Raw genomic sequence first — 27,115 nt, 5'->3', positions numbered from 1 at the left:
ACATTTCCCTAAATCATTTTAATAAATCAAACTTAACATTATAATAAAATGAGCAATCAAATGGAACTATGACATTACACACATAACTCTATAAAATATTAATGTTCACAAATTTTCTAATAATCTATGCAAATGGATATTTAAGGCACGGACTAATTTAAAAATTGGTTTCTTAACCTTAAGTACGTGCATTAATTAAATTAATATTAATTTGTGTTTATAGACTAGTAGAATAAGTATGGTCACAATTAAAGACCTTAAACGGAATAAGTACTTACTTAAAATTGTACTGTGATATGTGTTTGTGACCTAACAAATTGTTAGGAATGTTAATTTTACAAAGCATGATGGCTTTTTCCCATTTTAATATAGAAAAAATGTACAGCGAAACCGACTTCAGATAAAATTTACAACTATATATTTTAGTATCAAAATAAAGAATAACATTTAATAAATGAAGAAAAAATATGAAAATGTGCTTTACATATCCTTAATAAAATCACACCTTTAAAATCTACGTACTACATTAAAATTGAGGCAAGTTTGAAATTTTGTCTTTGGACTTAAATCAACTGAACATTAAGTACTAAACAGTTGGCACATTCGATAAAAATTAAAACAGCAGAGATTTGAATCATAGAGCATGTCCACGTTTTATATGGAAAGCGTCATCTCGCTACTACATCTTGTAATCGTTCGCTTTTTGCCATAACAACACATACGTTCAGTAGTTTTTGGTATGAGAAATAGTGAAAATAATTAAGTCAATATAAATATATATATTTTATAGTCATTAGTCGCACTAATTTATACCCTTTTGTGCGTCTAAAATATAGCCAGGACAAATCTATGATTTAAATCTCTATACAACAAAGATCTAGAAATTAAACTTGGAGAAAACTTGTGTAATCTTCATCACAACTACCTATAGAACTTTGAGAATATTGTGCACAAAAAGTAAATATTAATTTATCAAGCTAACCTCCTGTATTGGTAAATTAAGACTATCACAACCAAGCAACATGGCTGCAACACATTGTACATCACGTCTATAGTCAAACTAAAAATGTCGCAGAAGTAAAAATATTTCTACAAGTTACTGTTAGTTAAATAAAATTATGGATTTGTGAGCAGCACCTATCAAAACTAAAAAGAGTCTTTAGTTTTACGCTATCTTTACAGTTTAGGTCAGTTGCTAAAGTATATAATTTAAGGAATCTCCGCTGGCTAGATGGCACAACTCAACACAGGCTGTTTAGTGAGTGAAGCAAAAATCTGGCAGTGCGACGCGGGAAATAAGATAACGCAACCTACGCCGGCGAAGGCGGCTATTTTTACTATTGAAAGTCTGAGCTAAGGTTTCGGTTCTGTAAAGCGACCTTACATCTACCATTCTCAATATTGCCAGGAGATACTAATACTCTGTGATATTTTCGGCTTGACTTAGTAATGTTACAATACATAAAAATCAAGTTACTAAACTATTCATATATTGTACATTTAAATTTATATCAAAAAATTTAGGTAAATAGGGTAGAAATTCTATATTAAATATGTATTAAGGTATATATAAGAATTTCCTCTATAAAGATATGTGATATAACTTCTATGTTTAAACATGGCACGATTGTTAGAACAACTCTACTTTTTATTAAATATTTAAATAGATTTTTTATGAGTACGAAGAATATAATAATGTATTATTAATTAATCAGAGACTCTACAAACAATGGGTCACAGTAAGATATGTTTGTTTATCGAAATTGAACAAATTATTAAAACAAATTAAGTACAAGGTGATTGTATGACAAAACTAACGGTTATAGTTCAAACATCGAAATTTAATAATAAATAAAGATTTATAAAAATAATTGGTAATGCAAAACCATTAATTATTCTTACAAAGCTTTACAGCAAAGCAGCAAGACAATGAAAATAAATTTGTGTTAAATTACGTAATTATGCAAACCACATCGAATGTTTGAGCGTTTTTATGTCTTAAATTGATAGTACAAATTTTCAACAGTTTGTGTAAACATATTTTGACATTTAAGCACTAGAACTAACAAAAACATGGACTTATTTAAAATAGGATAACGGTTTTAGTTACAACTTTGCTTGGCATAACGGAATTTAATTCCAATTTTAAAATAAAGCTAGCTTTACACGGTTGCTATATTAAACAGGACTCGGGTCTTACTGCGTAAGGAGTATGGACATGGACCATTCGACGACATTTAAGTAGGCAGTACACAGGGTTTTTTGTTTAAGTTTCCAAAGTTAGGACTTATCCTTTGTCAAAATCCAATAATTTTGGCATATGGGACCCTTACAGCGCATTAATGTATTTTTATATAAATTTAAGTAAATATTTCGAATAAGTACTAATGTAACTAAATGAAAAATGTAATTTTTCAGCAGGCACTATGCTTAATGACCACGACCGCTTTAATAATAAGCAAATTTCAGCCATATTTGGAAATTCTATTTAAGTACAAAGCTTTATATTCCAAACAAAACTTTATAATCCCAATTTTTATACCAGGTACCATAACTCAGGGGCTCCTAAATCTTGCCGCTAAACGGGCGTGTATGGCAGGCGCACTTCGCATATCCGCTATAGAATGGCGCGTGCGCATTAAAGCTTCCTCTCGACACATCTCGTCTTGTAGTAAACAATTAATTATTTTAGCTACAATTGTCGACGGTGGAACATGGGGATTCCCTGTAAAATAGTAGAAGTTGTAGATACTGTCATATAATAAACAATTTAATCTACTGTTAAGTATTTAGAAATGTATTCACGTGATAAATGCTGAAAGTAATAAGAGGCTTATGCGAACAACCTAACGTAAAATGGCTGCTAATAATAAATAACTATACTATAATGTAACTATATAAACCTTTTTTAAAAATATTGAAGTTGAGTTGTAATTGTGTGGACCACCGACGTCACGACAAATCACTTCACGTCAACAAAAAATGAGCCAAGGAATTAGATAAAATTGCAAATTCAAGTAAGAAAATAATATATTCTAATAAAACATTTACGGCCTTTAAATCATATATCAAAGTGTAAAAATCGGTTACACTCTCAATCTGTTTGAGACTTATTTCATGGGGTTGAAACCCTATTTTACAAAGCATTATTACGTTGTACAGTGGTTAAGCATATTATGATACTTAAAATAAGATTTGTCGATCCGGAAATGTTATTTTCCTTAAGTACTAAGTACAAACAAGGAAATATTTATAAAGGTTATTTATAGAAAATAATCGCAATTCTAAGGTCACTAAATAATAAATGTTTTATCATTTAGTTCAGTAAGATTCAGTTTCCAATATTTTGACATACGGGAATCGCTATATCTCAGCTAAGTCTCACTTTTAGTAACTTAAGTAAAATAATAGTTAGTATGTTTGCTAGGGATTTATGGGGCAGACATAGGGTTGCCCCCATACTTTATAATAAAGTATTGTAGTTTGTACGTTATTTCAGGTAATTGTGCTGTACACAGAACAATAAAGTACACCAAAATACTTTATATCGCATAATGTGATTTCTTTAGTCGTAAATATTTTTATCGATTGACGCTGAATCGATGTTTGAATATAGATTGAATAGATGCTGTGCAATTGTTTAGTCAAGATAGTAAACTGCAAAAAGCAATAACAATATATTTTTTAGAAAAATAAATTGTACTTTATCTTTATACTATTTTTCTTGTGTATTAGCCAATGTAATTAAATTGTAAAAGAAAGGTGGCAACCCTAGGCAGACATTTCGAAATCCCTCTCATTCTTCTACACTAACCAAGACCAAATAATTAGTTTTTAGACGGAAACAAAATAATTACTACTAAAGTACGAAGTCAGTATTGGTCAATTGCTTAATTTTTGTTCTTTGTGTAATTTAATTAATATAAAATACTTACTGAACAGCTATTTGGGGAACTTGGTACGGTCCATAATTGGATGGTACCGGTTTCATGAACCGACACACTGGCGTGCAATGCTCTGTTAGTAAGTTGTTAGTAGTGTTAGAAAAGCACTATTAATAGTATTAAGTAAACCACCTCTGTTTGTACGTTATTTCACAATATAAATAAGGCTGGAATGGTAATTGTAGTAGAAACCGCGTGATTGAACATTCATACGAATATTTATTTACTTCAGATTTATAATATATTTTATAGGTGTGAAATGCTAAGGTGGGAGTTGGTACTGATTTTAGAAAAGTAGAAAATCAATCAAAAATTCTTCCAACTTTATGAATTCTGTGGTTATTTATTTAGTATCCATAATCAAACAATTGAAAGTAAGCCAAGCAATTCCACGTGTTATTAAGACTGTTATTTTTTAGTTTTAGCTATATTCATTTGTTATAAACATAGATCAACTAACTAACCTGTTAATCCTCTGTAACCAAAAACTCCACAATCATGCATCTTCATTGAATGCTGTTCATTTTTTATAAAATCTTCTGTACTTATTCCCTTTAACTGTAAAATGTTATCCAAACATGATGTATAAGGAAAACTTAGTACACAATTATAGCTTAAATTTTGATAAGAATTACCAAATAATAACTAAATGTAACAATTTCACAAGTGACTCTGACCACAATATTCTTTTAAATCTAATGCCCGGAAGGCTGATAATATACTTTTTTATAAATAAAATTTTAGAGAAAAATATGTAGGAATGCTCTCTTAATTTTATAATCAACTAGTGGACCCCACAGACGTTGTCCTGCATGATATTTCGAGCGATTAGGATATTAAACAAAGTATGAAAGTAGTGCAGCGCCACCTGCCGGGCTGATTTGTGAATCTAAACCATTCCCAGATCCCCTTGAACACACACAAAAAATTTCATCAAAATCGGTCCAGTCGTTTGAGAGAAGTTCAGTGACATACACACTCACAGAAGAATTATATATATAAAGATTTTAACATACCTTGGATGGAACCAAAAATCTATCCGGTATTCTTTGAAGTTTTTGCTGTTTTTCACTTGGTCCAAATCCCAATGCCAAGAGAACAGACTCTGCATCTACTTTCCGTGCACCCAAAACATTTAATACAGAACTGCCACTAGAACCACTTCCATCAGACTGAAATTAAATATTTTGATAATTAACACAATTTCTTTTAACCAATTTAATTAAAACCTTAATAGGTTAACGATTCAACATGTAATTTTTTTGTGTATTTTCTTTGAGTAAGTACTTCTGTACTTACTTATGCCTTATGATGTAAAAGTAACCTCTTTTTGGTGGTATGTGGCATAACATTGATAATAACTATTTATACTTTTTATAAATGGATTAACTTACTTGTAAAGAGTGATCCCGAAGTAAAGGATTTTTCAATCTGGGAATATATCCCTCTGACTGTATAGAATGGTCCCGTTGCAATTTACTTTTATTCTTTAACTGATCATTAAGTACTCCACTTTCTAAAGACTTTCTCTTTAACAGGTCCTTTTGCTCTGGTACTTCTAAACTTTTGTCTTCTTGTAAATCATTTTGTGTTTCAATCACAGTATTTTCAGTAATTGATTCCTCTGCCTTGTTCTCAGCAGTGTCTGAGTCATCTTCATCTTTCTTACCATTCAGTGTTGCTTCTTGTGAATTTGCATCCTCACTAGGCAAGGAATCTAGCCATTGTTGCACAGGGCTACTTCGGCGCATGTCTTCAATAACCCCACTAAGCCAACCACGTACTTTACGTTCTAATAGTGAAGAAACTGTTTCATTAAATGTATCTGAAATTCATGTTTCTTGTATAGAAGTTAAAAAAATTGCAATAGCTTTTTGGAGATTGTGAGAATAGTTATGAAGTAAAATATATTTCATAGAACAAGGATAATAATAGGAATATTTATCAGAATCTGAATTGTAGACCTTGACTTTTAAATAGAGAAAAACTGTACAAAAAAGAAACAATGGTAGTATGTGGTTAAACAACTAATTAATCTTGAACAAAGATTAACATCAACATAAATATATATATATATATATATATATATATATATATGTATATATGGCAACAACCATGAACCATAACTAGTAACAATTACACCACTTTTTACATTACTAGTCCTAGTTACTTAAAGATGCTATAAATAATAGACAACTTTCTTATGAGTCGTTAAGTCGTCTTAAGACTCTTAACTACAAGGGTAATAGGGATTGATGAATTACATTCACTGGACAAACCTTGTTTTGAATCCATCCTCTTAATATAAAAGCTGCATGCAATACAAACAAACGAGGTTCTTAGGACATGCGAACTTTCAGAATGGATAGGTACACAATATAATAATAAACTACATTGTCCTTACCTGTATGTGGGTGTGAAACAAATAGGTAATCAAAAATTACTATGAGATCTAGACGACTTTGTGTAGTTTAGAAAAAAAATCTAATTAACTATTAAAAAAAATTAACTTTATGCAATTATTTATTGTTAAGAAATGTATGATTATCGTCGTCGTTGTTGATTTTTTTTCTTTTCATACAATCTCAAAGTGAAATTGAACATTACATTGATTTAGAAGTTAATAAAATAAAATTTATATCAAAATATGTACTAAGCAGTTAAGTACTGTAGACTGTAGTGATGAAGAAGGCAATTTTAGACAGTAGACTGTAGACAGATACAGATATGAGTGATATCTAGTAATAGAATATAGATTCGGGATTAACACCATAACGCCAAGTGACAAGACATTGATATTTTATTTTACCTATATACTTGATCACATTTTATATAGACTAGAACAACATTACAGTGATCTGTGACTGCCATCAAAACTGTATAGTATTTTAGTGCGTTTTCCAATTACAGCACTAGAGCGCATTGTGCGGCAAAATGCTCAACGTTCCAACTACAGCAACGCTTCGCACAATTGAGCACTCTCAAAACTTATGCTCTCGCGTGCTGTTCGTAATCAATACCAACACAGTGACAGAAAATTTACCTTCCTAACCTACCTACCTTTTAAAATTTATTTTCTTTAAGTTGGCATTTATCTAAATTTTCGTTAGTAAATATTATTTATTGTTGAAAAATTTGTAAGGCTTTCGTTTCCTCGTAGATTTTGAAAATAATTAAAGTTATTTCAAACTGCTAAAAAAAATATATAAGTATGGATGAAGATATAAATAGTTACTTTTTTTATATTCCACATTTAAAATATGAATACAATTTTTTTTTTAAATTAGTATCTGTAAACAAATTTAATTTACAGGATCAATTTTTTGTAAACATTGCAATGGTTTTGAAAAAGTATATAATTTTTTTAGAAATCATTTTAAAAAAAATACTCAAAACGTAAATGTTGTAAACTTCTTACATGAAACTAAATATTTTACTGTTAATTTAGCTTGTTAAAACCTTATATTCTTTAAAGGTTTTCTCTTATTTCAGTAAAAAAATGTTAATGAAATAATTTGATTATTAAGATAAGCGTAAAAAGTTTTCAACCAATTATTATTGTTAACAACATTATTAATACATACATTAATGAGGTTGCTAATTCTATTCAAACATTTTTTTTTCAACACTGACTTAGCGCACTCTGCTGATGCATTTGAGAACTAATTCACGTTCCAATTAAGCTTCAGCATTATGCGGCATTGTGCGGCACTGAGTCGCATTATGCTTTGTAATTGGAAAACGCACTTAGTGTGCAATGAGCAATCATAAACTGTTTATCGTCATTCGTCTTTCAAATTTCCATAGGCTAGGCGATAGAAATGAAAAAGAAATTTATATTTTCACCCCTCAGCCAGCCATGGTTATTAAAGGCGGAAACACACTTACGTGTCGTGGCGTGTCGTGACGCGCCAGAAGCATATTGGTTTCATACATTTAATATGATTAGAAACATATATTTTGCATGTTGTGTCGTGTCGCAACACGTTCTGTCGTGGCGCCGACTGCTCGCCACCGATTGCGCCAGAGCGGTAGTGGGGGTTATGGTGCGACACGACACAACAGGCAAATGTGTTTCTATACCCGCGCGTGGCTCGTGGCGCGACCATCTAGCGGGCACTTTTTAATTTATTATATTTGCAGCAAAATGACTGACGATCTTATAGAACTTGTACGTCAACGAAAAGTTATATATGACTCAAAGTGTAAGGAGTACAAGGATCAATTGATCATAAATGCTGCTTGGGAAGAAATTGCTGATATTTTGAAAGAACCCGGTTCATCAATAAAATAGTATTTAGATGTTTCATTGCTAAGAGAAATTGAAGGTCTTCACTATCCGAATCAGAAGAAATTATTATATAAATGTTTGAACGCTGCAAAGGTTCGTTAAGTACTGTTAAGAAATAACGCCAGAGTACGCCACGACACGACACGTAAGTGTGCACACTCACCGTCGCGACAGTAAGCATCACGACACGCCACGACACGTAAGTATGTTTCCGCCTTAAGATTCAGATTCATTAAGGACTTAAGTCCTGTACGTCAAAACGTATTGGGTGTAAACATACTGGAGTCATAGTTCGCGCTAAGTCTCATTTCAGAATCTTACACTTAGAACATACCACCTTGTTTTACTTATATGGGAGTACATACGGTACAGTATTAAACTTCGTTTTAGACTGTTGTAAGAAAAATATATGACGGCTAGATGACAATGATTATAATAGGAATTTGGTAACAATGACTACCTAGAGAGCTGGTCGCAATGTTAGGAAGGTATGTATATAATTTTATTGTCGTTGATACGTCGTGTCTACGGCGACTATGTGAAATAGTAAAAATAAGTAGCGAGCTCAGGTCGCTGTGATTTCTTTTTATAAATAATTTAATTGTAATAAAACTGTGAAAAATTATAATTATCTCGTTTCAGTCATCTTATACAACATATTTTATAGATAATGAAATGAAAGCTGCCAGAAGTCAGCATTGTAAGATTTTTATAAAAATCATTATTAAACAATAAAACATAATAATTAGTGCTATATCATTCTATCGTCTTTTCGATAGTCGTAATTATTTTATAGGGTATTCGAAAAATATAAGAAAATGGTGGCAGACTACTACAACTCTGATATTATAGTTTATTTATAGCTAGTTAGTTAGAATATACATTTATAAAATAATGTAGTCATTACTTTCTTCGTTACTTTCATCCAGAATTCTGTGTGGTAGCGAGATCTGCACTTTCATTACTTGCTTGTCCTTCATCAGTTGATCTACCTACTACTAGCTCATGAATTATGTCGCTGTATAACGTTGGAAGTTGCTCTCTTTGAAAGAAGGTGGGATATTTGTTTTACATTTCAAACAAAAATGATTGATAAAGTGAGACACTATCCAGGCCCCGAGGTAAGTCGCAGTCGTTCCGCCCTTGATTAATCATCTGTGGCTTAAATGCTATTACTTCTACAGGCTCTGACAATCTCATTTAAATAGCTAGTGAGATTCCCGAGTCAGTTTCGCGGGCTCTTACAAAATATATACAGTTCATAGTACTTACATAAATAATTTTTCAGCTGTTAAATGAACATGTAATCATATTCTCAAGGTTATAATATTCGTTATTTCACAAGATTTTCTCACGTAGGCCTCTCTATTAGACAGACACAGATAGACCCTATTTGATCTAATTTCTTGATTTCTTACAATACCTTAAAGATTATTTAAAAAATGTTTAAATCTTAACTTCATTTTAAACTAGGTACTTACTTTTTGTCAGTTAAACATTTTCATTTCAGTATGAATGATTCTATTGTGTAGGGATAAAAAAAAACAGCATTATAAATAAAGAATATTTATTTTTCTATAAACACTTTATTCCTTTTATATCTTCATTGGCTCACGTCATATAAATCCGAGTCGCATTGGGCTTTCGTCAACGAAGTCGTGTGCATGGATGGAGGAGAGTTAAGCGATCGGACCGCGTGCCGACGCCGAGACGAAGCGCCCAGCGCGTACGGCTCCTTAGCTAAACAATTTGTGCATCGAGGTCAGGTAAAGATTACTTCGCTAAATCACATTTGGACACTAATATACATATTTTATAACTACTTTCAACAAATGTCAATATTGAGCAGTACGAGGAGGGCCGCGGGAACGCGCGGCTCGGAGCCTACGTCACGCAGGCCTATAGATGCAGTCGCTGGACCGGACTCCGGGAGATTCTTCGCCCGGCAGCACCGCCGCGCGACGCCATTGATCGCGCACTCTCTCTACATCTTGCATCACACGGACCACATTCATTCCTGCAAGTTTCCGCACGTCATCTTCGCTCCAGTCTGGATCTCGCAACAACTCGGCCAATAAATGGGGATATTTTGATACATCTTCTAAACCCTCTGGAGGAGCGTCAATGCCATCATAGCCTGCCCCTAGCCCCACATGCTCTACTCCAGCTACTCGACGGACGTGATTTATGTGCGCTACCACATCTTCCACCGTCGCTCTCTCCCCACACGTTATTAATTTGGCATAGAAATTAATCATTACGACACCCCCATTGGCAGCAATCATTCGCAATAGATCATCTGGAACATTGCGGGAAGAGTTGCATATTGCAGCGGCTCCTGAATGTGAAAATACTACAGGTGCTTGAGTAGTTTCCAGTGCATCACGCGCTGTTTCCTCACCAGCATGTGAAAGATCAACTATCATACCGAGGCGATTCATCTCACGCACTACGGCGCGCCCGAACTCTGTGAGTCCACCGGAGGTGCCAGCGGCGCGCGCCCATCGAGTATCACAAGTATGAGTGACAGTGAGATAACGAGCGCCCAGTTGATAGAAAGCGCGAAGTACCGCAAGGGAGTCCCCAAGAGCATGACCGCCTTCTACTCCTATGAGTGAAGCTATTCGTCCATCACGATGCGCTTCTAATAACTCTGCAGCGTCAGTAACTAAAGCGAGATGTGCGGCGTTCATATCCACGATTCTTTTAATTACATCCATCTGCTCCAAGGCTAGCTGGACAGCGTCTTTATCCCGCGCTCCGCAGGGTACATAAGCTGACCAGAACTGTGCACCGACCTGCCCCAACCGCAGCCGTGGAATGTCGGTGTGCGACCAGCGCGAACGAGCCCACGGCTCCAGACTTTCTAAACCGGCACTTAAATTAAAATCTCCTATTTTGTTATGTAAGAATTTTCTAACGTTCCACGCCAAATCGTTATGGCCATCGACGAGAGGGAAGTCACGTAACATTCTCCTCACAGTGGTGAGCCGCTGTTCGGATGTGGCTCGCCCCCCACTGCCAAGAATGAGAGGCAGTGCTAGCGCAGCGCCGAGGCCAGCCAACACCACAAGCCCAGCGAGGGCAATTTTCCATCGTGGCCGCCGCGGCGTTGGCTTTTCGTCAGAGCTGCCTGACGCGGAAGCTGATAGTGAATCTGGAGCCCAGCGACCACATCGTTCCGCTACATCGGGTATAGAACCAGGAAATGTCATGCCTTCTGGAACTGCCGCCTGAAACAAATAGAAATGAAATATATATAAACTATGCTCAAGGAACCAGGTTAAACCGATCAACGGCTTGATGCCTATTTGTATATGTTTTTAAATAAAATTAAAAAAAAACTTTTTAATCTATTCTAAATGCCTTATCATTTGACTTTCTTCAAAAATACTTTATTACTACAATGCTGTACCTACTTAAAGAAACCTTCCCTAATCCAATTCAAACTTCAATTAATAAAACGATCACTTCTAAATCGTAGTATTGTTAAAAATAAAAGACTGGAAGTCACTTAATAATGATTTTAGAAAATACTAGAAATAATCGACTGAAAACTGAGAGCAGAGTTAATTCGTTTGAGCATTAATCCTAATCCAATCATTAATTCTGTTTCAAAAGCTATAGTTTTACTCCAAAATAAACATTTCCCTAGTTCGATAGCTCTACTACCTAAAATATTAAACTCGACTTTAATAAATCATCTGTGGCATTAGGTTCTTCTCCAATTTATTTTTAAATCTTGAAAAAAAAGTAAAAGATTAACAATAGAGTAAAAACATTGAAATTCTAAAAATATCTGTCCATTTTAAGCTAATATAAATAACAATTAAATTCAAGAAAATCTGTTATTACAAATAAGATTTCTAATAGCAAACTGAAACCTCTGAACAATCAGATGTATTTACGTTATTAAATTCAAATTAGACGGGTCAAGTGACATCATAGCTACATTTTTGTTTGTAACACGTACCTATTAAAAATATCCCTACCGTATTACCTATCTTCATACGATCACGTCGCAAACATGCGAAAATTATCCAAAGTGGTAAAATTAAGGTTCACTGCAGATATAACAAATACTTTATAGCAATTTGACATTAAATGTTAAACGTTCATAAAACACTATTGTCTGTAATTTAATGAAAGACAAGCTTAAGTAAGTTTTACTAATGGAGCTGTCTAGGTATAATCTCAACCTTTTATGCTAATGATTTGACCGGGATCAGTGTCGTATCGCACTTGAGTGAACATTAAATTATTGTGTATGTAACGTAATATTATGCTGGAGAGGTATAGACAAGTTGTCATGCTAGCTTAAACGTGTATAGTAAAAAATTTGTTCTACGTCAATAATAATGCCTATGTTGGCTAGTTGAAAAGGCCGATGTGCTTCACCGTAATATGTTCTAGGTTTCATTCTAGCGCAACGAAAATTTATTTGGAGCGCACAGGTGGAACTATCAAAAGATGCAGAAAGAATCAACGAAACAGATGCAGAAAAGTGTTATTTGCGATATTTACTTAAGTACTTATTATATGTACCTACTACATGTAAATACTAGAAATATCTAGATTTGTTTAGCCTACCTACCTAAACATATTTACCGAAATCAGGACAAGCTAAATGTACTACAATATTCACCAACTTAAACTTAACCCTCTCGGGCTCTATTCAATTAACACGTTTCACGAGACCATTATTTAAATGATACGACATACGTCTATTAGAGCAATATGTGCATATTATAATGTAATCCATTTGGCGCTGAGAACAAGGCAATAGAATTCGACTGCTGCATCTGTAGGTTTCAACAGAATGACAATAATTTGCCGCATGTTCAATTATGCAAGGGGAACACATAATATGGGAGGGTTGTAGGGGGGACCTGAATAGCCTCTGACCCATTTACACAGAACTGGCGTGAATGCCTCCCTCTAACCGGGATTTCAAGGGAGTAAACATTGTACAAATATTGTTATTCATTCAAAGTGTTTTAACGGACTATAATTGAACGAATTGAAATATTATTCAAATCCCTTTTATTTTACATTTTGGTTAATTTTGTTTCACCTTTATACTGCGATTGTTGCTGGCCATGAATTATCATGTTTATGAAATATGTAAACAAATTCAAATTAACATTAATTAGAAACTGCATCATTGCAGCGTTGCTTTTAATTCCGTTCTTAGAAAATAACTCTTTGTTGTGTAGTAAAAATCTTTTAATGAGTCCAGCTGTATGTGTATATCACAATGTTCTAGTTTCACTATGACCTTGGTACATAAAGTTTAGGCCTTCATTTTGAAATGATGTTGTTTTTAAAAAAAGTGTCTATTTGTATTAACTATTTATATGTGTTCGATTACCCTTATTGCGGCTGATAAATCCTACAAATGTATATTGGGAAAAAGCGTTTAATTATATCCAATGTTTATGAACTTTAATTTAACACTAGATTTCTTATGTTTACTTTGAATGAAAGAATTTACTCAAATAATACAAACAAAAAGTAATTGTGCTGTGTATAATGTCATTATTTTTGTTTTTGTTACATTTGTTCAGAAATCATACTTTTTTGTTATAGTAATTATTTTTGTCATGTACCATACAAATTTTGTTGTAATTCATATTCTCGTTGAATATATATAGCCAAAAGGTATAATATTATCTCGGGAGGAAGATATAATGAGATTAGTAAGCTTAGACGTCTGTCTCAACATATACATTTTTTTTTAAATATATGGAAGTAAATTAAATTCTTAAAACAAGCATGCAAGTCCTATTTTTACACGAATTTAAATAAATGTCGCCACGTTAATCCATCGAGCAGGCATAACTATAGAACCACCTACTTTTCGTCTCAATCGGACATCGGAAAGTGGGTCAAAATCTATCCACAAGATTTAATCACGCTCGGATAAATTTAACTAGCTTATTTAATATTATTAGGAGAGGCAAATAACAAATTTATGTCGAGATCTCCGCGTATTTGTTTGTAATGTTATATGAACAGTTATCGTTATAGCGGTAATTGATAAAACAAATTTACCAACTATTCCTCAGAGATCTCTATAATGAGATCTGCATGAAAACAAAACAGCATTGACTAGAAGTTATCTATGCTTTATTATCTACCTCTATATAAAATAAGAGAAACATCACAAGGCCGCACAAGTCCTCTTATTTGTTTTAAAGTTTTTATTGAAGTTACATATACATTACGGTGTTACGTAAGCCGCTGAAACTTCCAAGGAGCTAGTTTCGATCGACAAACGTATTGGTGTGAACTGATTTCTAAATTTAATTTAAAATATACCTCCTGGATCTAGAAAGAACAAGAGATTACATAACGTGAGGTTCTGAGCCTGACAGCCCTCGACGACTTAGATTTAGAATTTAGATAAAATCAGACCGACAAGCTAGGCAACCCCTTTTATTACCGGAGTGCACAGGTCAACGATTTTTTAAGTGTTATTAAGTACATTATGCACTTAAAACCTATGCAGTACGGTTAAAACGTTCGTAAATTATTTCGTAATAATTTTTACATTTCATGTTTTTAATTATGAGTCATTATTGTTTAGATATAAATAATGAACGCACAGCAGCTCACCCATTAAGTGTAAAAATCTTAACCAAATCTAGCTTTTGAAAAATATAAGAAACCAATTTTCTAAGTCCAACAATGCCCATTAAACAGATAATGAAAATATGCGCGTAAAAGTAAAAGTTGTGGGACGGAGAAGGTTTACGAAGATTCAGGATTTATGTATTTCGTTAAAAATAATATTAATCATATTATAAACTAGGGTATTTTCATTTTACTCTGTACTTTTAAACTGTGTTCTGAAACTCATAGGTTTTTTATTCCAGACTTTTTTTATTTTTTGTTAAAAAAGTTAAATTAAACTACGTTTTCCTTTTTAACATAAATAAACGTGTATACTGATGCAATAATAGGAGTATCTCAGGAACACAATGTTTTATAGGATGACAGGAACTAGGATCACGGGCTGTGTATTTTTAAAAGGCTTGGAATTTTCTATGTATTTTACTCTACAGTTTATCTAAATTTTCATTACAAACATAAAAGGCAAATGAGAAACTCATTCATAGCTAAGGAAGGACTGTCAAAAAAGTATGGCGCAAGAAAAAATCTAAGAAGTCAGAATGATGCACGTTTCATATAAAATCTGTATTATAATGATCATATTAAGAAATAATATATTGGTTCTATGAGACTCCTGTCTAATAACGTAATGGTTATTTATCTGCTCTAAGTCTAAAATTCAATTGTATTTTTAGATAGATTCGTCCTGAGTTTTCGATACCACTTGTTGTAGGCAACAACTATAGGTACTTCAAAACCTGGATTGTATCTTTTTATATCTGCCTCAACTAAACTGGTTACCCGAAAGTCTTAGAAAATAACCATACACTCGTATCCTAATTGTACGCAGTAATATGTAATTGTGAGTTGTCATATGATAGACAAAAGGTATTACAAAGTATTCACAATACTCTAGATAATTAATCATAAGTGGGTTGCATACAGTTTCATTGAAAGAAAATTACTTTTTCTTTTTTTAACCCATTGAAATATACAAATTTCGCTCAATTATGTGTATAAATCGTGTCTGAGGTCAAACGTTTGAATAAGCATTCCTATAAAATTATACTGAAAAGTCTTTAGAGTTGAGTGAAATCATAAAAGCTGTTTGGAAAACGCTAGTTATAGTATTCAATTGCTTTCAGCATCTTATTGAGGTATATTTTAAATAACCTTTTTGATAGTCAACAACAAGGTAGGTAAAACGTAGACACAATAACTGAATTAATATTGAGGTCATTTACGGCTAAATGATTGATGTTATTTTCTCTTTTGTATTTGACGAATACTAATATAAATCTAACACTCAATGTACATTTTTGAAACTTAAAATAATTATGTTTTAACTGTTTGTTTAAACTTAAAATAAATAGCCTATCTATGCGTAAATTACAATTTTTTGGAATTAAAAGTGCAATACTTAATCTACTTTTATTTATATTACAATTATCAATACCTTATAAACTTACCTTGGAGAGCGAGGCTATATTAGGTAATTTTTGATTGATATGAAATCAGTTTATAAATCAAAATTGTGGTACCGAAGATTTTAATTACAGCCTCTATTTTTTTAACTCAATAAAAATTTGAAGTATACATCCTATCGTATATTTAATCTTGCTGTAAGAACTACACATACGCTATGCCATGAGCATTGAGCAGTGAACACCCATCAACGTCGTTGTTAGCTCAGAACTAGCCATCCGTGTGCATCATTTTATAGATCGAGCCATGGGCACAGGACCTGATTGTTCTTTCAACCAAGGCCTTTTTAATGAACAATTTGTTTTTTCATAATTTTATACCGTCTATTTTGATCAAGTAAAAACGTTGCAAAGACTATTTATTCTACATATGAAAAATATAGCGTTGTAAATTGATTTTAATAAAATCGTTTTTGTGAATAATATTTTAGTATTTTATTTGAGATGATTTAATTTAATTTAATAACAAGCAAAAGACTTGCCACTGAGTATAAGATATGGTGTTAATACAAAATAGATATTCCTGGTAAAAAAAATATAACGTAGTCTAGCTCTAGTCTATAGATGCGGGTTAACTGAACGTTAAGAGAAAAAAATATGAATTACTTTTAGAGTATTCAAAAGATAAAACAGCATTTGGAACAGTTTTTAGAGATCTTACAGGTTTTTGTACTTCGTCTTATTATCTACATATTCTTTCATGAGATTAATAAACATGAGATACCTATTCTTCGATCAACACGAGTGGCTAAAATAGGGATTTATTTGTGGCCCGAAGAGGGAGTGATTATGTCGGTATATTTTTTGAAGTGGGGACCCTTTTTGGATGACCGCATTTTTTAACTGGGTCAGGTTTCTTTAAAATTAGGTGCCTATCCAACCTTGTGAGCGGTGCTGACAATATGGAAACCGATGTTGAGTTTTTTACTTAAGTATTTTCTCCAACGTATATTTTTGATGACTGAATTTCAATCATTGCGATTATTTCTTTTTTTTTATTTCTTTTTTTATTAACATATTGGTAACACTTTGTACACTTATGACTCGTCTGTAAAGAAATATTAAATATTTTATAACCATCAAGGCACATGTTGTTGTAAAGTTTAAATTATATAAATATCTTCATTGGTTGAGGCACCAATAAATTTTCGAACTATCCATTTTAGTTATTTCTTTAATTAAGATTATTTTATACAAAACAACATTTTATAGTCGATAATTTAAAAGTCCTGTGACAACGTATGTAGGTACATATTACGCTAATGTTCCGTAACGTTTATATTGCATGAGACCCACTGTCGGTCGAAGTATAAATCTACCCCTTGGACTTCATATATATATACTACACTATACACTTAAAATATTACCACTTCAATTTATTTATTTTCATAGCGTTTGTTTGAATTTTCCCATATCTAAAGAATTTTATTTGAATTATGTAGTTTACGACAGTTATATCGTGATTAAAAAACCTAAGAAACGTATTAATTTGTATAATGATCAATTTTCATTACACAACGAGTTGTTAACCTACGCCGGGTTTTTCAAGTAGGTTTATAATTACTTACGATAAATTTATGTATTATATATATATATATACATATATAACTAATAATAAATCTTTAATGCATGTTTCATGCATAAATATCTTTTCATTGCCAGGATATATTTGATTAATTTTGAATATTTTCTCATTATAGTATTATTGTTAATATACTTAACTATATATTACGAGCAAAGGAGCAAAGAAACCACAGAGTCAAATAGTTTCCGGTAGAATTATCTAATACGTGTATTTTATTTGTTAAACAGTGAAGCAAGAAACAGAAGTTTGTGAAAGTTCTCCTTTATGTTGGGGAATACTAACGGGATGTCATAAAAGGCGCAGAATATTCAGGCTAAGAATATTTTATTAAGACGAAGCACCCGCCGAGATTAAGGAAATATCTCTTTACGGTAAATGTCTACAATTTACACAATCAAATAATCGCATTTTGTAAACCTTTTTTTTTATTGTTTATATCCGAGGTGGAAATGCATTAGCGCATCCCCTGCCCTAAAAAGTTGCAGGGGTATTTGGGACTCGACCCACGCTAAAATATCTGCTATTCAGAGACTGGGTGAGCAATACCCACTAAAACCACCTCGAGTAGTTCCTTTGTAGCCTGGTGACGCTGTCGCATTATACCGGGACCTCAACGGCATGTTACACTCTAAAACCTCCGGTGCAGTATACACTACATAGGAGGTAGGAGATGGGCATATCTTCTCCTATTTATTCCCCGTTCTACCCCTAGAATTAGTCCTAAAGCGTTCCCTCTCTCGTTCTGCTGTCTCCTTCTGTGAGCATCTTATGCTAAACACACCACTGCAAAAGGTCAATTCGTATTGCTACGATAAACCCCGTACAAAAACTTCAGTAATCTCTTAACATCAGATGATTAGAGCCTCTAGCTCGTTTGTCCGCATTATGTACCTGCAAGAGATCGCTTATACGTAACTTAATATTTAAGTCGAAATTGCTTTTGAAGTTAAGTTAAGGCTAGAAAATCCCAATACTACAATTCAAAACTACAAAAATCTTTACAATTGAATAAAAAATATGTGTACTTTTTTAATTCAAAAATATTACAACAATTTAATGTATGTATATTACACGCGTAAACCCGTATGTATACAGTATACATAATATCTTTTAAAATTTATTCAATATGATTGACTGAATATATATAAAGTATGTATAAAATACGATTTAAAACAGACAAAATATTACGAAATAACAATTTCATTTTTTTAATGAATTGATATTGACAACACTGCATAATTTCGTGCAAATACAAACAACAACTACTGTTCTAAAATTGTTATTTTCCACGCAAAAGAATGTCGAATTCACTTGTGAAAAACCTTGCGCACCGGTCAGTCGATTACGCGTCTTTAGCCATTTGCAGCGTAGCGTGAAATGATTTCGAGAATTTTCGAAATCGAGTCGATTTTTGACCAAGAAATTAAATAGTTTAAAGCCATAATCGTGTTTGGCACAAACCTGACACTTGTAAGATTTACACTACATTTTACGAATTAGTGGTATCCGAAAACCCTAGCCAAATATAAGTTACTTAAAATATGCAGCAAGTACCTTAAACAGATAGCAGTATTGAGGACCTAGTAGTTAATAAATAAAGTGAATTTGTCTGTTTCGTAATGGCCTGATTACTCAACAGCTGAATATACTTAACAATGGAATGCAAAGCTATTCAAATTCAGAAATCCGCAAATTGTGCAGTATCAAGACTAACTTCTTTGTTACTATTTTTTAACAATAGTGCTTCCCGAACAAAATATTCTAAAAAGCAAAATCCGTATTTAAAATGTAGAACGTTCAAGTGGATAAGTATGAGAGCTTGAGTATCGGATAAAATGTATAACTATATTTTAGTTTACTTTAGACAAAATAAGTAAGACTAACAAGTATACAGTAATGCGTAAAATCTTCATACTGTGTACACATTTGTTTCTTGTATTTCCACACATTTTTTTAAATTTGTAAGTAAAAAAAAATATTTATTATTTTACATTAAACCATATAGGTATCTAATCATTTCCAAACACAAGCATTTAAAATCTTCTATAATAATAATTGTAACCAGTGGCTTTACAATATCAAATTAATTTACCAATAAAAAAAAAATTGAGACTGTATTTAAGAATCTTCATTGTACGGAAATAATTCCTGCGCAAGGGACAATTTGCAAAGCATTGTCTGGATGCAGTCAGTTAGATAGTTTAGGATTAGTTAGAAGACTAGACATACGTTTTTTTTCATGTTAAATTTATAATAAATAATGAAAAACTCCCAGTGTAGGTAATTTGAACGGCAGCTTAAAATTTAGATTTATTTTAATCTAGATATTACTTCAAAATATATTCAACTACGTAGTTAATTATAAAAAAAACGTTATCTGATGTTTAATAGTATTAGTATGAAAATATAATATTGATTTTAAATATACTATTTTTCATATTATACTCGCAGGCAAAATCTGGTTAAGGACAGAAAGATGGAAAAAGCCGGAGGAGGTCTTTGTCGCATCGATACACCAAGATTTTTTTATTAATGTTAATGATTTGATAGAAAAAGTATTAAACTTTAATAATTAATTTTTATTAATTATATAAAAACAAAAAATTTGTCTAAAAAATAAAAATATATTTTTTGGGGTGGACACCCCTTATTACTTAGGTCTTAGGTGTTTGAAATATAGATAGTAGCCGATTCTCAGTTTCTGAATATGCATAAAAAATTTCACAAGCATCGGTCGAGCCGTTTCGGAGGAGTATTGTAACCAACATTGTGACACGAAAATTTTATATATATAGAGATATGTATATATTATAATTGTCAATTACCAATCATCACATATTTTATCGGTGAACATTCATACTGCTTTCAAAATTTACCTTTAAACAATAAATCCGAACGATGCAATGTAAATAATTAAGAGGTAATATTTCCGGAGCACTATTTTTAGCATCCAAAAATGTACAGAAGAAAAAAGTCGGAACGAACTTTATTGAAAAAGTTATATTATAGAGCTGTCAAACATGCTTTTACAAGTGATCGCCCTTTGATAGGAATCCTATATAATGTGGCTTGAGAGTTTGCCGAAGTACACTCATCTAGAAGATGCCACTAAACACCCTTCGCTTTGTAAAGCCTGATATTGATTGTTTTTCGGATATGTTTCATAACATCGTATCAATTTGATCAACATGTGAAATTAAAATTGGCATCTACGAAAATATTTTTGTAAATTATGTTGTAATTGATTAAGCGATGACGAAATATATTGCCGTATTGACAATTTTCAGGTTAAAATCGAGAAAGAGATAAATAGATTAGAATATACGTAAATAAAAGGTAACATTTTATTTCAATGTTTACTTTCTGAATATAAAGTTCATTCTATTAAAAACTTTGAATTGAAAAAAATGTTGATCTTAGTTACAATCAGGGCAATTTATAGGTTGAACTTCTCCCTATCGCTGGGAAAGAAATCCAATTTATATTTAACCGTTCTTAAAACTTTTATCACGCAAGGACTGATTTGTGTAAAAAAGAAACTTAAGTACAAGAAAAGAGTTTTAATGCTAGATTTTATATCGTACCTACTCATTTGCGTAAGATTAGAATTAGTCCTTTACCTATCCTAAATCTATTATGTAACATTCTCGTGTTATATATTAGATTTAATATATAATAATATATAGAAAGTTTGTAATTAAACTCCTCCGAAATGGCAAAAACGATTTACGTGAAATTTTGTGTGCATATCGGTTAGATCTGCGAATCGGACAACATCTATTTTTCATCCCCCTTAATGTTAAGGGTCCACCCATAAATTTAGATTTTTAGTTTTCAGAAAAAAAAAATTGTTTAAATTTTTTTATGATACAAAAATACATAAAACCCCTTAATTTTCACCCCTCTACGACCAACCCCTAGTTTTTATTATAGTAGATAGTTATTAATATTGAACTAAAAAAATATTTCCTAGAAATAATACGAGTATATAATAGTCATTATATATTTATATATATATATATATATATGATTTTATTGTATCTTGATTGTTAATGTATTTATTGTTGGTTTAGATAAACCAATTTCAGAATAGGTTTCAGCAATTACCACTTTCAATCAACAAAAACCAAAACGCTCGATTATCGGGTAGCGGCTATTTCATCAGTGATTAGTGGTTTGATAATCAAATAGATCTCAGACTTCACAAAAAAGAAAGCTTCGGGTTCTTATTGTATATATATAAATAAATAGTTCTACAAAAATAGGAAAATCCATATACTTTAGAACATTTTCAAATGGTTATTTATGTAACAAGGGTTTCTCTCACTATATTTCCCTAAGGGAAAAATCTAGACCCTTTGTAGTGTTGACTACTCGCTGTTAACTTTGTTTATCGTGTTTAAAAGGTAATAATATTTTTCATTATTTTTCACGTATAAATCTTGCAGAAAGTATTTTTAATAACCTCTATTTTTAACGATAACATATAATAAAATAACAAGCCCGTAATGTACATAAAATATGTAGTTGATTGTAAAATTGCATAACACCTATAGTTAAAGATAAATCTTTGAATTTCCTTAAATAAATATAAAGCGATAGTGAAAGTGCAAAATAAGATACGAATAAGATATAAGATACATATAAATGAAAAATCTGAGCATTTACATGAATAAACAGTTACATCCTGCAGAGCTTTCAAAACATGACAGTTTAGGTGATTTCAACAAAGCATCTGCTTTAAAAATTCATGATCTCTTTGCCGTTCATAGAACCCGCCTGAGCACGCGTCTCGCCCGGCAAGTGGCTAAGCAAAATGTACAGAAATGTGTCGCTACGAATGTTATATTTTAACAAAATCTAATATCACTTATTTATTAGAAGTTATTAAAAGTGGTTTGAATAATATAGAAATTGCTTTTTCTCTTGAAACACACAAAAACTTTTGCGTTAAACAAATAATAATTTTACTCCAAGATTATAAAATATGTATAGAATAAGTATCTCTATCTATCTTCTATCATAATTTTTATGTTTACTTAATTTGTTTCAGTTCAATTACTCATCTGAAGATGCTTTAGAAACCATTATAGAATTCTTTTAATGAGATGATATGCACATAAAAACAATTATAACTAAAAATCACTAGTGCTAACGACATGTTAACTAAAGGTACTAAACAGAGCAGCGTAAAGAGGACAACAAAGTGGCGGCGTTACATGCAGAGTGCGAACACGGGCACAAGTATGGGAGACGTACGTGGGCGTGGGGTGAGGTTATCGCGCGGCATATACAGGGGTGAGCAGCCGGCGCCACCTGGTAGTCCATGTAGTTTCCATAGCCCATGTGGTCGCAGGTGCAGGCACAGCTCTCGATATGCCTTCGTAGCTCGAGCTCGATTTCCCAAGGCGGCTCCATGAGCGCGAGCAGGCGGGCGGACGCGCGCCGCGGCGTGCCCGCGCCTCAGAGAGCCCCGGGCCTCGCGCGGGCCGCACCTGCGCGTTGCCACCTGCCTGCGCCCCGCCCCCCGCGCGGCGCCCACCATGCAGCCGCGGCTCAGCGCAGCGGGGTCTCGCATCGCGGCCGGCTCGAGCGGCCCGCTGAGCGGGGAGCCGCAGCTGGGTACGCGAAGGCACGCATAGCGGAGCGGCCGACTGTCGGCGGAGGAATGCCGCGGCCGTGAGCCCTCAGCCCGGCCGAGCGCCCGGGCGACCCGGTCGCGCCGGCGCCCAGAGCTCCACGTGACAACCCGCTCCCACCCCTGGCGCGGTGGGTGGCCGACCCTGCAACCAGTGCCGGACAAAATATCTTTCAGATGCACAATCGTTAGCCATCAATCTATGGTATGCAGGTAAAATACTTCAAGTTTCGTCGGAGGCCTATTGAGGTCAATTATATATTATTATTACGTATAAAGCTGTACAAGCACAAAATTATAAACATTATTCAATATATGGTAATCCTGTCCATGAAATCGCAGTTGGAAAGGTGATTTAGATAATATATAATTAACGACTTTATTGAAATATGTGCATTAAATAAATACTGAAAATTATCTTTCTGAATTGTCGAACCTGTACCACTTTTAGCGCTATACACTACAGCGCTTTTACTATGGATATACCATATAATTGAATTTTAAATTATATCTTACTGAGCACGGAAGAGTTGTGCTCTTAACTTTATATATAAAATGCAAATACTCCATTATCTTCACAAAAATATGTGCCTCTGGGGCGTTGTGCGTTACATTATGCGACTTTTAATATTTGTTAGGAAAATGTCGCAACTTTTCAATATAGATGAATGGGTTTGAATTTTATGTTTAGTACCTACGTTATGTACATTTCAAATTGTTTTAGCTTCGCCTATGTATATACTTAACTAAATTTAGTTGTTTTGTTGCTCAAGCACAAATATGATATCACTAACAAAGTATAAAAAAACTATATAACAAATAGTTGCATAACAGTCTAAACCAAAAAGTCCCTAAGATATAAAATACAATAAAATATTTTTTACACAGGTAGACGTGAAAGTACACACTCAATGATGCATTGCAGATCAGCCGAAGAATACAGCCAAAACAGCTCGGGTGATTTTTAATTTAATATTCTAACACTAAATCAAGCCGTGATTAAGTAGTATTATAATCAAGTATCTGATGTCATTAAAATGAACCAAAATAAAAGTATAAGTACATAAAAATAAATTCGTAGATATAAATTTAACAGCTTTAGCATTAAACATTAATTTAAATGAATGCCTAACGACGATAAAATCGTGTGGATTTTGAAAGTTAAGTGCACTACTGAACTTTGTAGTGCTCTTACCAAATTCTACAGAAATTATATTTGTTTCCGTGTATTTCATTTATAATTAATAATTATGACAGTATGCATGTAATCATCAGAGTACCATAACATATTATCATTACTAATTCAATCATATTTTAGTCTTCGTGATTACCTAATAAATTATGCATACTCGTATAGTCGCTATTTACATATTTAAATCTGATAATGAATAATAGACTTCATTCTACATTTTTAATTTTGTATTTCTCGCATATAAACATTTAGAGAGAGAAAACAATTTTTTTACCGGATTGAAGTTATGTATTATTATAAATTTACAATTATTTTACATAATTTTAAATTTAACCGACGTTTCGCGTGCTTTACAGCGTGCGTGGTCACGGTTGAATGTCAAAAAGTATCACAGCTGTATTATGTGTATTTATTTCCCCCTATTATTGTAAATTTATAAAAATACATAACTTCAATCCCGAAAAAAAAAAATTTCCTTTAAATGTGTGAAGATTATGTCAATAAAAGACAAAATACTATGAGATTTAGAGAGAGGCCTTGTACATTGAAAAATAATAAATAATAATAATAATAATAAATTAATATAGGTAAATTTACACACCTTTACTTACATATCTAAACAAATTTTGCACTATAAGGAATAGGAGCAGACCCAAGTATAGGCTGACACAGCCTGCGCTTAATAAGCCGCATTAGGGTTTTCCGCAAACCCCGGCACCGGTTGCATACAGACCCAGGATGCGTCTGTACGCAGCTGGCAGAGCATTTGACGCTTTAAAAAAATTATTGGACTTAAACGTCCAGAACTATTTCTAAAAAATATCAGGAACTATAGACCTATTGAGTTTGCAACGAGAACTTTATTTTTTTTGTGCCCTGCTGGTAAGTGCTCTCCTAACTACACAGACACGTGTTGCACAGTGTAGTCCGCCCAGGACACCACGAAAAGTCTGTTGTGCTCTCGACATACTCTAGAAATGATGCTGTTACAGTCCAAATTAGAGAACCCTGAACAAAAAATATTTGGCGAATTCGTGAATGAGCACTAGGAACGAACAGGTGGATGCTCGATAGAATTTCTGGACAATTATACATTATTTTGACAACTTTACAAAAACAGCTGATCCGCAATTTACCATCGATGCTCAAGTTTCTTTATTTTAAAATATTTACGTCTATTCGGTTTAGTTTTTGTAAATTTTTCTCATGTACTGCTAATCTCCAAATAAAAGTCCAAGTCCATGCTTTAGTCAACCATTTTAAAAAGAAAATTTTCGAATGGGTTTATGTATATTAGTTCGTTTAAATAAAAGTAACATAGGCCGGAAACGCATTCGCGAGCCTTCTGATGTAAGTGTGTGAGGGCGGCGGTATCACTTAAAATCCTTATTTAGCCCGTCCACCCTTTGTTGTATATAAAAAGTATTGTACAATTACATAATATCTGCTTCATTGATCTTTTTTGATTCTTTAGAATATCTGTCTAACCCAGAATATACACGAATGAAATATTGACTAAATGAATATTTATTTTTAACTAAATTACACGTATTAAAAAATCTGTTTCTCAAGGAAAACTTGTGGTGACGATCATTAAATAAAGATTGCTTTGCGCCATATTCTGAATAATATTTTCACAAAGTTTTTATAACATTTGGCATTCGCAAAGCAAGCACCCCGCTTCAAAACTGTCTAGCTTGTAATTTCTGCAAAGCCGCATATAAATTATAGTGTTTGTCTCAGAAACGTTGCAAATTGCAAAACACGTCCTTATGCTTCAAAGCTTATTAAAACTATTTATTTAATATTACGTGATGATTCACTATGCATAATAATGAGATAATACGGTTATAGTCAATCACAGACGATATAATTAGTTCATGTTATTAATTAGTTGTTTGTTTTATACTAGATAGATAGGAAATAAAAAAATATTCATAAAAACTATAAGAGTCTAATTATTCTATTTTACTCAAGGACTCTTTTGTATCGTACTGACAAATTTTCTTTTTGTTGTGATAAAAAGAAACACTTTAGCTAAAGCGGTGTAATTAGACTGATTTCTTTATTATGGGACAATATTTTAGAACTAATAAGACGTAATGTTAGTAACATCAATGATAGCCTGCTACATTATACAGGGTGTGGCATTATAAATGAATAATTTGGTATCAGGTTGTGGCGGTTCAAAAAATATATTTTAAAGTTACTAAAATCTCTCAGAGATATTTAAAATTCGATAATTAAAAAAATTACAACCATTTCCACTCTTTTACACTGACGCCACAGCAATACATAAAAAGTTTGATTTGAAACATTCTATCCATTTTTAAATAAAACGGAAAATATAAAAAATAAGTAAAATA

General features: G+C 32.7%; 2 protein-coding genes across 5 annotated transcripts; both read right to left on the bottom strand.

The window, feature by feature from the left end:
* Window positions 1-2: 2 nt before the first annotated feature.
* LOC125049364 (protein TESPA1) lies at window positions 3-6,627 on the bottom strand. 4 transcript variants are annotated; one of them, XM_047648585.1, is made up of 7 exons: window positions 6,349-6,627; window positions 6,224-6,255; window positions 5,339-5,769; window positions 4,961-5,116; window positions 4,409-4,502; window positions 3,936-4,017; window positions 2,559-2,725 (listed from the first exon to the last, which is right to left on the bottom strand). In XM_047648585.1, exons 2-7 carry the CDS (start codon window positions 6,237-6,239, stop codon window positions 2,689-2,691), a joined length of 816 nt encoding a protein of 271 aa, XP_047504541.1. In that variant the 5' UTR covers window positions 6,240-6,255; window positions 6,349-6,627; the 3' UTR covers window positions 2,559-2,688. The 4 variants fall into 4 exon arrangements, with proteins under 4 accessions (XP_047504539.1, XP_047504542.1, XP_047504543.1 ...); XM_047648583.1 differs by lacking the exon at window positions 3,936-4,017 and having other exon boundaries at window positions 3-2,725; XM_047648586.1 differs by lacking the exons at window positions 3,936-4,017; window positions 6,224-6,255 and having other exon boundaries at window positions 3-2,725.
* Window positions 6,628-9,785: 3,158 nt separating this feature from the next.
* LOC125049926 (dipeptidase 1-like) lies at window positions 9,786-23,397 on the bottom strand. Its single transcript, XM_047649455.1, has 2 exons — window positions 23,179-23,397; window positions 9,786-11,468 (listed from the first exon to the last, which is right to left on the bottom strand). The coding sequence occupies exons 1-2, from the start codon at window positions 23,335-23,337 to the stop codon at window positions 10,125-10,127; spliced, it is 1,503 nt and encodes a 500-aa protein (XP_047505411.1). The 5' UTR covers window positions 23,338-23,397; the 3' UTR covers window positions 9,786-10,124.
* Window positions 23,398-27,115: the final 3,718 nt, after the last annotated feature.

This window comes from Pieris napi, chromosome 5, assembly GCF_905475465.1.
Source record: "Pieris napi chromosome 5, ilPieNapi1.2, whole genome shotgun sequence".
In the NCBI taxonomy this organism is placed as follows: Eukaryota; Metazoa; Arthropoda; class Insecta; order Lepidoptera; family Pieridae; genus Pieris; species Pieris napi.
The sequence above is the reverse complement of the archived record's forward strand: the minus strand, read 5'-3'. Positions and strand labels throughout refer to the sequence as shown.

Excerpts from the sequence above, each read along its gene's own strand:
- LOC125049364 (XM_047648583.1), bottom strand. Across the intron at positions 4,503-4,960 it reads GATTTTTGGTTCCATCCAAG|TTAAAGGGAATAAGTACAGA; the intron begins GTATGTTAAAAT and ends AACATTTTACAG. Across the intron at positions 2,726-4,408 it reads TGGTTACAGAGGATTAACAG|GGAATCCCCATGTTCCACCG; the intron begins GTTAGTTAGTTG and ends ACTATTTTACAG.
- LOC125049926 (XM_047649455.1), bottom strand. The coding sequence starts at position 23,337 with ATGGAGCCGCCTTGGGAAATCGAGCTCGAGCTACGAAGGCATATCGAG. Across the intron at positions 11,469-23,178 it reads TAACCTCACCCCACGCCCAC|GCGGCAGTTCCAGAAGGCAT; the intron begins GTACGTCTCCCA and ends TATTTGTTTCAG.